This window comes from Miscanthus floridulus, chromosome 7 (assembly GCF_019320115.1).
Source record: "Miscanthus floridulus cultivar M001 chromosome 7, ASM1932011v1, whole genome shotgun sequence".
NCBI lineage: Eukaryota > Viridiplantae > Streptophyta > Magnoliopsida > Poales > Poaceae > Miscanthus > Miscanthus floridulus.
In genome coordinates, this window is record NC_089586.1 from 21,812,714 (window position 1) to 21,829,373 (window position 16,660).

A 16,660-nucleotide genomic window follows, 5' to 3' on the forward strand; every position below is an offset into this window, starting at 1 on the left:
CAGTGCGCTCTCGCCGTCCCGCCGCAATGCCCCACGCGTGTCGCTGGGCCTGGGCAAAGCAGACGAGAGCGACGGCAAACTAAAGGGAGCAAAGCGGCGAACTCACGTACCTCCACAGCTCCAACAATGGCAGACGGGACTGAGCAATCCGAGAGAGGGAGCCGAGGCGCAGAGACGGGGAGGGGCGAAGCGGCGAGGTCGCCGGTAGAACCGCCGCGACGCCGGGACGAATTGCCGCGACACCGAGAAGACGATGGGGAAATCAGATAGCCAGAACCCGACAGGGGCGACTCCCGATTTGAAGCAGTAATGCTAGAGTGGGCCCTGCACGTCAGCGTCCACAAAGCAACCAACACCCAATCGGAAGAGACCAGACATGGATTCTTCGTCCAACGGAATTGGTGTGAAAAAAACATGGGTGACATCGATTCTGAGCGAAATACTAGCTTAATAATAAAAAAACAGAGCGAAATAAACATCGACGACGACATCTATTTAAGGCTGAACCCGCCTTGCCTGCGTGGCCCTCCTCCCCACCGCGTCCTCTCCGCTACCCTTCCCAGACTAGATCGCGACGAGACGCCGCGCGATCCGACCCAGGCCGACGCCGACGACCACTCTCGCCGCCGCCGGCCATGGCGTACGGCGACCGCGTCACCACCTTCGAGGACTCCGAGAAGGAGAGCGAGTACGGCTATGTCCGCAAGGTCCGCACCTCCTCCCCCTCCCTCTCCTCCCGCTCGCATTGCTTGCGCCTAGATCCCGCTGCTCGATTTCGCGCGATCTCTAGTGGGCGCGGGCTGCACGGTACAGTGGCTGAGTCGTTGCCGTGTGGCGTGCTCGGATCGAGCTGAATTGCTGCCAGATTTGGTTACCTGCGGGTTCTCGGTTTGGGATTTGGGTGGTGTTGACGGTCACTGTTGTGGATCTCTCGGGCGTGACTGGCCTTGTCCAGGTGGTGTTGGGATCTAGCCAGCATTGGTGGGGGTGGCTTGGACGCTTGGTCCAGTAGTTTGGAGATTTGTGGAGTGGTATTTTGATTGATGATGTACTATTGTTTGATCCAATGTCTTGATTTGACTGCCTCGATGCTTGAGGATTATTGTGGTATTTGGTTTGCGTTGCCATTGTGATTAGTTCAATTAGTGGAAGATGTGCATAAGTTTACCGTTTTTGTAGAAGCTAGATCCATTTTTTGAGCTTCTAATGCTACAATGTAGTTGCTTGTACCTTTGATGCTATATATCCTATTACCTACCTTGGCTATTCGCCATCTGTTTAAAAGAGATGACATCTTCCGCTGATGTTCTGCACCACCGTTATATATATAATAACAAGTCTCATTTTGTTCATGACGTATTGATTAACCTTGATACTGGGTTATTGCAGGTCTCTGGACCTGTGGTCGTTGCTGATGGAATGGGCGGTGCTGCCATGTATGAACTTGTTCGCGTCGGGCATGATAACCTCATCGGAGAAATTATCCGTCTTGAGGGCGATTCAGCTACAATCCAAGGTATGCAACATGGCCGATCATCTATAATACATTATTCACCCTTGAGAAGTTCCTAGATATGGTACTAACCTTGCAAGCGCTGTAATTTGTGTGTTACAGTTTATGAGGAAACAGCTGGACTGATGGTTAATGACCCTGTTTTGAGAACAAGAAAGGTGCATTTTAGTTGTCTTTTAATCTTACTATATCTTTTAATGTCATTGTTTTCCTATCCTTTAACGTGTAATGGCTATTCCCATGCAGCCTCTTTCAGTTGAATTGGGACCTGGAATTCTTGGAAACATTTTTGATGGTATCCAGGTGCGCTGAACATGACAGGGCTCATTTTTGCGGTCATTTACTTTGTTACTTTTTGTCTATTGTCCTTACCCCTCTATTATGTTTGCAGCGCCCTCTAAAAACCATTGCTATTAAGTCAGGAGATGTGTATATTCCTCGTGGTGTTTCAGTTCCTGCCCTTGACAAAGATGCATTGTGGGAATTTCAGCCAAAGAAACTAGGTAATGACTTAATGTAGTACCTGCATTAACCAAATGTCTTTCATGCTGTTTTTGTTATCTCTAAGTTGTATGTGAATTCGATGCTATCGAAATAGATTTTCTTGTGTTATATTTCCAGGTGTTGGAGATGTCATCACAGGCGGAGATCTATATGCTGTAAGTTCTTATGACATTCATCCTGAACACTAGCTGCCTGTGATAATGTAGATGCATGCTGTTGACCCGTGTTTACATCCTAATGATTGCTGACTGTGTGTGTTGCAGACTGTTTTTGAGAACACATTGATGCAGCACCATGTTGCTCTTCCGCCGGGTTCTATGGGGAAAATAAGTTACATTGCACCAGCTGGTCAGTACAACCTGCAGGTAGGTTGATGTTATTGCCTTATACCATGCCTTATTGATTTGGTGTCTTCTACCTCTGAGCTTTAATCTCAGAGGTAAAGCTGCTGCCTTGTGACCATGAGGTCACGGGTTCAAGTCCTGGAAACAGCCTCTTGCAGAAATGCAGGGAAAGGCTGTGTACAAAAGACCCAAGTGGTCGGACCCTTCCCCTGACCCTGCGCAAGCGGGAGCTACGTGCACTGGGGCTGCCCTTTACCTCTGAGCTTCAATCTCAATCCTTGCTATTGCTTTTTTATGCAGGACACAGTGCTAGAATTGGAATTTCAGGGCATAAAAAAGAAATTTACCATGCTTCAGGTAAAAAAAGCTAATTCTCTTATGCAGAAGATCAAATTTTGTAAGGATTGAAGCATCCGTTTAATATACTTAAATGCTTAATTCATTTCCTTGCAGACATGGCCTGTGCGTTCACCAAGGCCTGTTGCGTCGAAGCTTGCTGCAGATACACCTCTTCTGACAGGGCAGGTTTGTCTATAAGTTGCCTTGAGCATGGTTGTCTATAGTTATCAATGCTTGCTAAAAACTTGAAATCACCAAGTATTTTCAGATGATGTTCTTTATCGTACTCTATTAAATCTTGAAGTCTTGTATGGTTTCAAATGGTTGCAGCGTGTACTGGATGCGCTATTCCCCTCAGTTCTGGGAGGCACTTGTGCTATTCCAGGAGCGTTTGGTTGTGGTAAAACTGTCATTAGCCAGGCACTTTCCAAGGTGATTTTCCCTCACCCTTTACTACTGCCCCTTCTGTTGTAGCTGTACATATTTTTTCTCTTTTATTGTCTCGATGGTCTCATCTTTAAACTTCGCCTAATGTTATCTGCAGTACTCCAATTCCGAAGCTGTGGTTTATGTGGGCTGTGGTGAACGAGGAAATGAGATGGCTGAGGTTCTCATGGACTTCCCCCAGTTGACGATGACATTGCCTGATGGCCGTGAGGAGTCAGTCATGAAGAGAACAACACTGGTGGCTAACACATCAAACATGCCTGTCGCTGCTCGTGAAGCCTCCATTTATACAGGTAAAACCCTGTTGCCTTGATATTTACCTTTAGTCATGTAGCCACAGATATCAAGTCTGATACTCTTAGTGCTGTGGTAGGAAACATATCAATATCAGAAATATTTCACAGCAACCTATTCATGTATTACCACAACAACAACAACAACAAAGCCTTTAAGTCCCAAACAAGTTGGGGTAGGCTAGAGTTGAAACCCAGCAGAAGCAATCAAGGTTTAGGCACGCGAATAGCTGTTTTCCAAGCACTCCTATCTAAGGCTATGTCTTTGGGTATATTCCATCCTTTCAAGTCTCCTTTTATTGCCTCTACCCAAGTCAACTTCGGTCTTCCTCTGTCTCTCTTCACGTTACTATCCTGGCTTAGGATTCTACTACGCACCGGTGCCTCTGGAGGTCTCCATTGGACATGTCCATGTTAGTCGCTGAATTCTTACTCTTGGTAGTAGCAGAATTCTTACTCTCATCGAGAGAGGATGACACTAGGAGTTGGGGCAATTTTCTGGTTTATTTCCAAATGCCATGCCAACCTGAGGGGTTGGGGATACATATTTATAGGCTGGTAGCCAGCCAAGCATATGCCAAGATGCTATTCCTAGATGTTAAGATGCTGTCCTAGATGCTAGTCCTAGATGCTGTCCTAGATGCTAGTCCTAGATGCTAAGATGCTGTCGCCAGTCAAGGATGCTGTCCTTGCTGCAGCCCCACAAAGACCAGCCAACACAGAGACTTATCCATCAGTCCAAACCATCTCAAGTGGTGTTGGACAAGCTTTTCTTCAATTGGTGCTACTCCTAATCTATCACGTATATCATCGTTCCAAACTCGATCCCTTCTTGTATGACCGCAAATCCAACGCAACATACGCATTTCCGCGACACTTATTCACAGCAACCTATTCATGTATTACCAAAATTGAAATATTACATAACTAGGAGACAGTCTTGATGATATGGGTGCCTCTCTCAGCTGTATCTCGCTTGTCGCTGTTCAGTGCAGAGTTTCTGTTAACAATCATATTGTACCTTTTTCCCCTCAGGAATTACAATTGCTGAGTATTTCCGTGATATGGGCTACAACGTCAGTATGATGGCTGACTCCACCTCCCGATGGGCTGAGGCATTGCGTGAGATCTCAGGGCGTTTGGTACGTTACTCATCTTCTGTCCTCAAATTGGTGTATTTTAAAATAAGTAAATAACATATAACAGATTATAGAAAACAATTTCTTTTCAAAATAATAGTCTCTGGTTCATCAGGTGTAATGCCAACATGATCTTTTAGTGATGATGGATTTTCTCTCATTGCATCTTACTCCCTCCATTCCAAATTAGAAGACGTTTTAGCTTTGCTAGATACATAGCTTTTGCTACGCACTTACATGTACAATATGTCTAGATACATAGTAAAATCAATTTATCTAAAAAAGACAAAACATGTTATAATTTGTATTTGTCAATTACCTATGATTTTTGTCACTACCTGAATCTGCTGTCACAATTTGGTATGATGTCCCATTTATGGTACCATCATTTGGCCACACACACTAAGATTGATCCATAAACTTATATTTAGGAACTACTACATATAATTTCAAATGTATATACTATACTATTAATTTGTGACTTATAAGCTTACATAGTGATACTGATGATTAAGAGAAATGAATGACTCGGATGGGCCAACGTTAAGTTGCAAACAGGCCTATAACACTATTAAAGCAGTTTGAGCTCTGAGATAATATGAAATACTTTGAACTTCTGTTTTGTTGTGTTGATCATTTTTCACATTGTCTCTGACTTAACAGCTAATGGTGCACTTTTTTTGGTCCAGGCTGAAATGCCTGCTGATAGTGGTTACCCAGCTTACTTGGCTTCACGTTTGGCATCCTTTTACTGAACGTGCTGGTAAGGTGAAATGCCTGGGAAGCCCAGACAGGACTGGCAGTGTTACAATTGTTGGAGCCGTCTCTCCTCCTGGTGGTGATTTTTCAGATCCTGTTACCTCCGCAACCCTCAGTATTGTTCAGGTAAGAAAGCTGCCAAATTACTTCAATAATTCAGTCCTCCGATCATTGGTCCTGCCTGATTTACAATGTTTGTTGTTTCAATATAAAATCATGTGCTGCTCATTTTTGCAGGTTTTCTGGGGTTTAGATAAAAAGCTCGCTCAAAGGAAGCATTTCCCATCTGTGAACTGGCTCATTTCCTATTCGAAATACTCCAAGGTTATTTCCTGACTTGTGTAAAACTTGTTTTACTCACATTAATTACCTCTAAAAGTTTCATGCAAATATGGAGCACAAGAAAAGAAATATAAAGGTTGTTGAAAATGTCTACATTGTTTTGTTAAGTGGCAGGGGTGCTCTATTGATTTATTTAACATAATGCTTAGTGTGTTTGTTGTCTTCTTTGTCTCTCAAATATCTACAGTTCTTCATTTGCTTGTTGTGATCTTCTCCGAGTGATGATGTTATATGATCATACCACTTTCTGTCTTGCAGGCCCTTGAGTCCTTTTATGAGAAGTTTGATACAGATTTCATTGATATTAGGACAAAAGCACGTGAGGTGTTGCAGAGGGAGGACTGATCTAAATGAAATTGTGCAGGTAGATTTTGCTCATCATTTTTTCATTTACTTGCACAAAATACCATGATGTTTCAACATTTTTTTTGTGGTTACTAGGAACATACAAGGGGATATCCCTTGGTGTATGTTGTTCGCTGATGATGTAGTGTTAGTGGACGAAAGCCAGGCGGAGAGTAAATAGGAAACTAGAGTTATGGCGGCAGACCCTTGAGTCTAAAGATTTTAGATTGAGCAGAACTAAAACCGAATACATGAGATGCGACTTTAGCGGAGTTGTACAGGAGGAGGGAGATGTGAGTTTGGAAGGTCAAGTAGTGCCTAAGAATGATACCTTTCGGTATCTGGGATCGATGCTACAGAGGGATGGAGATATTGATGCGGACGTTAGCCATAGAATCAAAGCAGGGTGGATCAAGTGGCGACAAGCTTCTGACATTCTCTATGACAAGAGGGTACCACAAAAGCTAAAAGGCAAGTTCTATAGAACGGCGATTAGACTGGCTATGTTGTATGGAGCAGAATGTTGGCCGTACAAAGATTCGACATGTTCAACAACTGAGTGTTGTAGAAATACGTATGTTGCGATGGATTTGCGGTCACATAAGAATAGGACCGAGTTCGGAACGATGATATACGTGATCGCCTAGAGGTAGCACCAATTGAAGAAAAGCTTGTCCAACATCGGTTGAGATGGTTTGGCCATGTCCAAAGGAGACCTCCAGAGGCACCAATGCATTGTGGAGTCCAAGTCAAGCTAATAATATGAGGAGAGGTAGAGGAAGACCGAAATTGACATAGGGGAAGACAATAAAAAGAGATTTGAAAGCTTGGGATACACCTAGAGATCTATGTTTGAATAGGAGTGCTTGGAAAGCAGCTGTTGAAGTGCCTGAACCGTGACTTGGGGCTCTTGGTGGGTTTCAACTCTAGCCTACCTCAACTTGCTTAGGAATCAAAGGCTATGTTGTTGTTGTTGTTATGTTGCCTTTGGCATGTTGCTGTCATGCAGCATGCTAATGACTAAATTTTATCACTAGCACAACATTGTCTTGATTGACTTCCTTGTGTTCAGCTTGTTGGTAAAGATGCACTGGCAGAATCTGACAAGATTACGCTGGAGACAGCAAAGCTTCTGAGAGAAGATTATTTGGCACAAAATGCATTTACCCCGTGAGTCCCCTAGTTATTTCAACACGTTTTTCTGCTCGTTTTTCTCCATTTTATTTTTTAAGAATTCTGACAAGTGCTGTTTAACATAGATATGATAAGTTCTGTCCATTCTACAAATCCGTTTGGATGATGCGCAACATTATTCACTTCAACACATTGGCAAATCAGGTAAGCTCTCAACTGGCACTACTTCTATATAGTTTTTGAGTAAATGGTTTTTTCCCCTGATTGTTCTGCAATGATAAAAAATCTTATTAAATTTCGGAATGTTTTCTAACCGGTTATCGTAAACTAATATTGCTCCACCTGCTGCTATCCGCCTATCCTTATATTGTTATTATTGTCAAGATTTTCTATGATAAATTCCATCTTGAGTGCAAGAAGTGGAAATGAATAGTTGTCTTTGGAGTGAGCTGAACTAATAAATAATCAGTATTCGTGATTCAAGAATAATTTATATGCTTGTATTGTTTGTAGGCTGTGGAGCGGGCAGCTGGTACTGATGGCCAAAAGATAACATACAGTGTCATAAAACATCGCTTGGGCGATCTATTTTATCGCCTAGTGTAAGTATTCTTAACTTATTTTGAACACTAATTTTGGCGGCATCATCACTAATGATCCTTCTATGTACAATTACAGATCTCAAAAGTTTGAGGATCCTGCGGAAGGCGAAGAAGCTTTGGTCGCCAAATTTAAGAAACTGTATGATGACCTTACCACTGGGTTCCGCAATCTAGAAGATGAGGCACGGTGAACTGTTGTAGATTTTGTGTAAACAATAAGGACCGCCAAATGTTTTATAAGATACGGAGGTTGTAGATTGAGATCATGTATGAGAATTTTCCCCACCGCTGCTCCATCTCTTTGCCACCACTGTTTTAGCCATCAGTGCCTGATGGGCACCCTGTTTATTTCGATGTATCATTTATTGCTATCATTGTAATAAGCGATGGGCATGCTTGTAGTTGAATAAGTACAATGTCCATGTATTCAAACATCAGCATCATTTCTATTTGTTTGTTGAAAAACTATGTTGCCTTTTTGGGATTTGATCGTGCTGACCTTGGCTGTACGGTTGAATTTGGAGTTCAACATTCCCTCCTATCTCCAACTATACTATCGGATGGTTGTAAAAGACAACATACGAGTAAATGAACTTATTTTTTTTAAACTTAGTAAATGAACTTATTCTGAGTGCTTACTTAAAGAGTGGGTTTTATTTTTCCTCGCTGGGTCAAGACCTGCCCCTTAATATGGCTATGTTCGGCTTACCTCATATTTGATTTATTATGCTTGTTTTTTTTAGTCGGAACAGTATTTTTCTTTCACAATAATTCAGCCATAACAGTGTTTTTCAGTCAAGTTCCAGACCAGCGAACGGGGCCAATATGCCTAATGATTGGGTATTTTTAATACGTGTGCGGGGACATGTTCGACTTGTTGTGGTGTGTTGTTATTTGGATCGACAGGTTGTTGTTGGACTACGTGTGCATTTGTGTAGGGTTTCCCCAAGAATGCCCACCTTCCCTCATGGGGTGTTCCATGTTGGCAACGTATCAGGTATAAACTAACCAACCGTGCAAACTTGAAAACTACTGATCAAGACCATTAAATGCTGATTCAATAGATGGGTTGAGAGGAGAAAATTTTTTTGCGCCTAAGCCCCCCACCCGCCGGCTTTTTTTTACGCTTAAGCCCTCTCACCCCATTCATTGGATCAACATCTAGTGATCCTGATTGGTAGTTTATAAGTTTGCACATGTTGGTTGATTTGCACCTGATATGAGCGCTATCCTATCCATTGCCTCACTTGACACTTGTTGTATTCTAACTACATTCCTTGAATCATTCTTATTTATAATATGCGAGGACTCATGCCTGTAATCGCCATTTGTATGCACCTCTTATACCATTTCCATTTTTGACAAAATACCAAAAATGCATCAAATTAATGCTTGGACTCAACCAAATATGTAAATTCTATTGATTACTAATTGAATGGGACTAAGCTAATTCCTTAAATTTCTATATTGATGTCAACATCAGTGGAGGGGTGCAGTGATGTACTTTATGTGTACTAATGTTAACATTCATGGTAAGGCATGTCAAAAAAACTAAACTACTACAAAATAAAGGTAAAAAATGGTGATGCTACGATAACATCAAAGTAATACAGCTATAAATTGCTAGAAACAAGCACTACAACATTATTTTATGAACATGGCTTTAGTCATGGGAGATTATAAAAACATGTAAATATATTATAACTAGTTTTATTATAGAATAACATAACCATGTTTATAATACCATAAGACCGCAATACTATGAAAATCTACGTAATTTCTCCCTCACCATTAATTTTGGTTTCAATTATGTCCCTAAGGACTTTATCTTATATGTTTTGTGGACCGTGTTAGATATTTTGAGAAACATGTGCTCTAAAGAAAATTTTTAGATAATACATTATTACTGAATTCCTAAAATATGTTAACTTTTTGATCGGCTTGAACACATCTAAAAGTTTGAATAATAACATAGAAAAAGTTTACATAGTAAAATATTTAAATTGAAAAATGTCACATTTTTCTTCGTTCCACATGCTGCTCTCGAGTTACTATGAGGGATCTTGATCAAAGTGAAAAGCTAAAGCCTAGACATTCAACCCCACAACCAAATAGAAAAGATGTAGGCCTTACCGTAAACCCACTCATGGGGCTCCGAGTTTGTTGTAACTTGTAACGCCTTAACAAAATAGTTAAATCATAATCAGATAAAAAACTATGAGGCCCAAATTGAAAAAAATATTATATTTTCCTCCGATGCACACACTACTCTTAAGTTACTACGAGCGACTGTGATGAACGTGGAAAACCAATACTTAGACATCAAAATCCTACGATCAGATGAAAAGCCATGTAAGCCTTGCCGTAAACCCACCCATGGGGGGCTCTAGTTTTGTTGTAACGTCTTACCAAAATAATGGAATCACGATCAGATAAAAAAGTGGAGGCTTACAATTTTCTCCAATTTACACGCTACTTTCGTGATAAAAGTGGGAAACCAAAGACTAGGCCCCGTTCGCTTACCTTATAATCCGATTTATTCGGCTTTTTTTTAGCCGGAACAGTATTCTTCTCGCACGACAATTCAGCCGGAACAGTGTTTTTCAACCAATTTTAGCCAAGCGAACGGGGCCTAGACGACCAAACTGCACAATTAGATCTTTACCGTAAATCTACCAGTAGAGTATTCAGACTTGCTCCAGTATTTTGACAAAATAGTTAAATCATGATTGGATGAAAACCATAGAGGCTCAAATTAAAAAATACTAGAAGAACGCCTCGCACGTTAATGCGGGAATCGCTGGTGAAATTATACGGCTTATATTTACTAATATGTGAATGAATAAATATCATAATGCATGTTAGTGATTGATTTTTAGCATTCTGATGTGGACAACTAAATATATGCTAGCAAATGATGTGATTTGCTAATGTGAATAGCTTGAATGAAAATATATATTAATAAATGATGTGGTTTGCTAATATGAATAGTTTGAATGAAGACATAATGACATATATTAGTTGAATGTGTTAGTGGATGGTGATGTTGGCACTTTGTATGGAGAGATAGTTACACGTGCTAGATAGTGGGATGTTTCAGTGGATGATAATGTAAACACTTTACGTGACAAGATAAATTATTGGTAGGGTTTGAAAATATAAAATATATATATATATAGAGCATGCTCTCTCGAGCTACTATGAACGATCATGATAAAAGTGGTAATCTAACAATCCGATAAAAATACCGTGTGTAACCCACCCGTGGGGGGCTAGCCATTAGCCCGTAACGCCTTAACAGAATAGTTAAATCCACTCCGCCGTTAATTAATCCCACTGCTTAAATCCCTCTTCCTCTCCCGGTCTCCCCTTCCCCTCCAGGACTCCACTACCACCACCTCCACCTCGTCTCCCACCGCCGCCGCGCGAGCCCTAGCCCGATCTCGCCGGCGGCAGGCACCAGATCCCGCCGCCCGTTGCGCCCCGGGACGCGCCCCGCCGGATTCATCGCTCCTCGCGCTGCAGCACGCCCGGGCCAGGGTAAGTTTCCCGCGCCGGTTGAGCTCGACCAGGCCGTCCTGCTACCCTCCTCGCATTGGGCTAGGGGGTGCTCCGGGGACGGTTTCGTCCTGCAGAGGCTTCATGCTTGCTCCTGTGTGTCCTGGTCGTGGCGTTTCGGTTTTCGCGTGAATTATCGAGGCGATTTCGGCTTGAGCGTTTGATTTGGTTCGTTTGGGGTGGTCATGCCTGGGTTTGGATTCGGAATGCGGAGCGTGTTGCTGTTGGCAGCGTGGGATGTAGCTAGGAGTTGACTTTTGGGTGCCAACTGTTTGGACTCGTCCACCTTCTATGGTGGGTATGATTTGATTTGTGCAAGGGGGATCGCCAACTGCTTTTGTTGTTCTGATCGATGGGACAGTTAAACGATTTGGAACTATTGGTTTTGGCCGTCCGAATCATGTTAAACCGCACTGTATGTAGTTACAGTGACCGACGTAAGACAAGTAGCAGATCTCGTAGGTTGTTGTAGAGGGGTGATGTGCTATAGGCTTGTAGTATTGCATCTTGCGCAATTTGCTTGCTGTTTTTGATAGTGGCGTGACTTGGAACTTTCTCAGTTCGTGGATTAACGCTGTGGGTACCTTGCATTGCAGAAAAAAAGAGGCAACTCTGGGGGCACAACGTACTTCACCTTGGTTACAGGTTACTGCGTGATGTAGTATTGTATTATTGGTGGAGGCTGTCACCACAAGGCATATGTTGTGATTTGTCAATGGCGAGGGGATGAAACAGGTGTGGGGGCGGAGCAGCAAGGACATGACAGCCATGCCCCCTCCGCGCCACCGAGGCGCTGCTAAGAAGCCCATGTGGATCATAGTGCTATTGTCATTGGTTTGTGTTGCCCTTATGGGAGCCTATGTCTACCCACCACGGCGCTACTCTGCATGCTACTTCTTTGCTTCGAGTGTCTGTACTCCGTTCAAGGGTTGGCTACCTGCTGTTGCTCGGGAGAAAACTGATGAAGAGATAGTTTCATCAGTGGTTATTAGGGATCTTCTTTCGATGCCTATGGCTGTGTCAAAGAACCCAAAGATTGCCTTTATGTTCTTGACACCAGGTACATTGCCTTTTGAGAGGTTGTGGGAGAAATTTTTACAGGTGTGGTTCTTAATATACCCATCATCTAATTTTGGAGTTAATAAATATGAAGTTTGTATTATGTCTGCTGTACCGTCACCATTTTGTAATAGTTTATTTAGTTTGCTCGAAATTCTTTGCGCAGGGTCATGATGGTCGATATTCCATCTATATCCATGCATCTCGTGAAAAACCTGTACATTCTAGCTCTCTGTTTGTTGGGCGTGAAATTCACAGTGAAAAGGTACTCCCTCACACCCCTTTGCAAGTGCTTTAGTTTGCTTTATCTGTAAACATGTAATCATGCCTTGACCATTCTTGTGATTGTTGAGGAAGAAGAAAATGGTGCATTTCCTGTCCTTTTGGCGTGCGAATCTTGTAAGCTGGTAACCCCAGCCGTAGCTTCTGTGTGAATTTAAACATTGTTTGTACTCTTATATCTTTTCTATAAAAGCAGGGTTTACCTCTGCTAAAAAAAAAGAAAACGGTGCATCATTTTTTCTTCATATTGTCCTTTTAGTGGACATTTAGAACACTAATAGATCGACCATTTTGTTGCCAGAAACTTTAGTAGAGCTTATCTGTCTAAGGCTGCCATTGTGTATGACATGGATAAGACTAAGCAGAAGGCGGACATGATGAGTCTCTAGATTCAATTCCACGTGATTCAACAATGTCTATTTAAAGTAGAGCATAATTATGCTAAGTTGCTAAAGAGAGGTTTTATGCTGCCCATCTTAGCGACCAAGTTTCTCAGCCTGACATGTATAGAGTACTTTATTTTTAATGTCTGTACTATTAAGAGTTTTTCTTACACGCTTTATGAAGCTACAATGGGATTTAAATGAAACAATGGAGTTAGGACCATTAGTTGTTAAGGCACTGGGAGTTAACAACGGTGAGACAGGGGAAGATTGGATGGTATAACACTGAGAGTAGAGAAAAAGAAAGGCCAATACGTGAGGGGAAACTGAAATGATCTAAAAGTAGCTGGGTTTGTTTTCAAGGGCTATAAGTGAGATTACTTTTGCATTGAATGGACTTAAATATGGCCAAGCTTTTAATCTAGCTTCAACTTTTGTTTTAGCCTTTATGGAATGCATTGAATCCTGTCTTCTAAAGTTTCACTGATACAAATGATCCTTGCCATTTCTTTTACATGTTGCTTCCTTTTCTCTGACATTATTCTATTATTTTTTTTGCTACATGTTTGCTTCTGTGGAATGTAACACTTAAATGTCACTGAACTGTAGGTAGTATGGGGGAGGATTTCGATGGTTGATGCAGAGAAGAGGCTGTTAGCAAATGCATTGGAAGATGTTGATAATCATTTTTTCGTCTTGCTTTCTGACAGGTTCTAAATGATTTTGCAGGCAAAAGAGCTCTTTTCTCAATTCTTTTGCTAGTAATTTAATAAAACTTTTTTCTTGTATGACAGCTGTGTTCCACTACATACATTTGATTACATATATAATTATCTGATGGGAACCAATGTCAGCTTCATTGATTGGTAAGATTGCTAGTTGCTACAACTTATGTTCTCGATTCTTATGTCAACAGGAATACATGTATATTTGAAAACTAGTGAAACTTCTGCTTATTTCCCCTATTGCTGACGAGACACTTATTTCAAATTCACTTGAAGTCCTATTTTTGTGGTAAATTTTATTTATATTTTAGTTAGGAATACTTCTATGTTCTATCGTGCACATTGTTTTTCAGGGACAATGGTATTCTTGGCATATGTTACTAAAAAGGAATGCATGCATGATGTAATAATGATATCCTAGATAAGATATGCCTTTTGTTCTAATAAAGAGTAAATCAATGAGTTGTCCCAGTTTTATCTAACTTCATTAACTGAAATGAAAATAAGTTCACATGTTTATTCTGATCTTATCAATGTTATCAGCTTCCTCGATCCTGGTCCACATGGAACTGGAAGGTATTCGATGGAAATGCTTCCTGAAATAGAACAGAGGGACTTCAGGAAGGGTGCCCAGGTACATGTTTAATAGAATGATTGGTGCTTCAAAGTATTCATAATTCTGCCGTCTTATAATCAGGACATGGTAGTTCGTATTGATGTGTGATCACATTTTTTTTCATGCTTTTGTTGAATAATTTTTTGTGCTTGCTGTAGTGGTTTGCTATAACACGAAGGCATGCTTTATTGATTCTGGCAGACAACCTTTACTACAATAAGTTCAAGCTGTACTGCAAGGTATGTTCCCTCACATAGGTATTCTTTAATTGAATGAAACTGGATGCAAGTTATGCAAATATTTGCTTATAGTGCTTGGTGATGATCACTATGTTTCGTATGCTAACTGTAAAATGAAGTCGACAACAGAGCTAGGACATCTTTAGATCTGCAGTTTAGACATATCATCATGGAACTTCAGTATAGTAGTTTATAGGTGGCCTAAAATTAGGAAAATTGGGGAAAAAAACTTCTGTCCTGTGGTTCTAACTGCTTCTGGCAATGAGGCTAGTGAGTTAAAAGGGGAGTATGCTTTGAGCATACCCTCACAAAACCCAAAGAGAGTTCCGTCTTCATTTATTGTGTTAGTGTGCAACTACAGCAGACAGACTTGATTAATAACTGACAGACTGAGTATGTTACATCTCATACCAATTGTCACATGACAGGCTACCAGCATCATGTCCATGCTACATATATTTGTTACCACAACCAGTGATCATGGATTTAACCGTATTAGAACAATTCATGACATCTTAAAACTTGGTTTTAGCTAAGCAATGTCTTTGCTTTTGTTATTTGCAGCCAGCAGAGGGACGCAACTGTATTGCTGATGAGCATTATTTGCCAACCCTCTTCAACGTTAGTAATTCTTTTCAACTGTTCTTTGCCTTTTTCCCCCCTCGATCCCTTGCTTTCCTTTTTTAGTATAGTTGTGCTTTAATCTTCAGATGGTCGATCCTGGTGGAATAGCTAACTGGTCAGTGACTCATGTTGATTGGTCTGAGGGAAAATGGCATCCAAGGTCGTATAGAGCTGCAGATGTTACCTATCAACTCTTAAAGAACATAACGGTATGCCTTTATCTTGCTAAATGGAAAAAATATGTTCCCACTTGCCCTCAACTCATTGTGCTTCATACTGATTTGTTTGCCTTGCTTTGTGCAGTCTGTCAATGAGAATTTCCACATTACGAGTGATGATAAGGTAAGCATATCAGTTCCTCCTTATCTCTCAAGCACAATATAGGAATTTGCTATTACCTCTTTACTAGGATTTGATGATGATGGCTGCGTTACTGTAGTTATACAAGAACACCAAAGAATATTTGATGTTTTCATATGCCTTGCACTCAAGGTGTCAACCTTTGTATTTGGATAGTTAATATAGGCCTGTTTCAAAGTAAATGCATGTGATTACCTTTTTTTTATGGTGCATTAAAATACTTAATTCTCCTTTAAAAATGATACTTGATTCCAACTGCTAGCTGGTATGTGGAAGAATGTCCCACTCAAGTAATTCTGCAGATTTTGAACTTGGAAAATACTGTATCGTAGCATCTGTCTTACTTGGCATGCTGAAGAATGTCCCTCTCAAATAATTCAGCAGATTTTGAACTTGAAAATGGGGAATAAAATGGTATGGACCCGGGGTCCAGTTCTCTCCCATGGACTCTTACCTTGGATGGATGACACGTGGCTGTGTTGTAGCATCTTTATGGAATGTTGATGTATTGCTTTTTCTTCATTGCAGAAAGTTATGACACGGATCCCATGTATGTGGAATGGAACAAAAAGACCATGCTACCTTTTTGCTAGAAAGTTTTACCCAGAATCTCTGAACAACCTGCTGAAGCTATTCTCCAGTTACACATCGGCTTGAGTTCTACATGATTTTTTTTTGGCATTTGGCCTAGGAGATTCCCCTAGGATTTTTTTTTTCGCTTCATGTAAATTATGAAATTGATACTTAGAGGCTTAACACAGAGTTACAGATCCAGGGCCAGTGATGCAATTCTGAGTCCCTTGGTAGGGCTGAGGTGCTGTTTGTTTAGTATTGACGCTGCCCTCCCTGTCATTCGTGGTGCCCTCAGTATGACTACATGTTTCTGTTAGCCCTTCACTTCTCTCTCTCTATCTCATTCTTAGATTCCTAGCTCCCATATCCTGAGTAACAGGGGTTTTGTCAGTTCTTACTGTTATTATAAGGTTAATTCTTTTGTAGACACGAGAGATTATGAAATCAGTTACACGTTATAGTTTAACCTGGCCTTCTTGT

The 16,660-nt window shown here is 41.1% G+C and overlaps 1 protein-coding gene and 1 pseudogene across 1 annotated transcript; both read left to right on the top strand.

Moving 5' to 3' along the window:
• Positions 1-510: 510 nt before the first annotated feature.
• Positions 511-8,226, top strand: LOC136466710 (V-type proton ATPase catalytic subunit A-like; annotated as a pseudogene).
• Positions 8,227-11,117: 2,891 nt separating this feature from the next.
• On the top strand, positions 11,118-16,646 carry LOC136466712 (glycosyltransferase BC10-like). The gene is made up of 11 exons (XM_066465205.1): positions 11,118-11,301; positions 11,916-12,420; positions 12,545-12,643; positions 13,653-13,753; positions 13,838-13,909; positions 14,312-14,402; positions 14,543-14,623; positions 15,188-15,244; positions 15,334-15,456; positions 15,551-15,589; positions 16,136-16,646. Exons 2-11 carry the CDS (start codon positions 12,046-12,048, stop codon positions 16,262-16,264), a joined length of 1,167 nt encoding a protein of 388 aa, XP_066321302.1. The 5' UTR covers positions 11,118-11,301; positions 11,916-12,045; the 3' UTR covers positions 16,265-16,646.
• Positions 16,647-16,660: the final 14 nt, after the last annotated feature.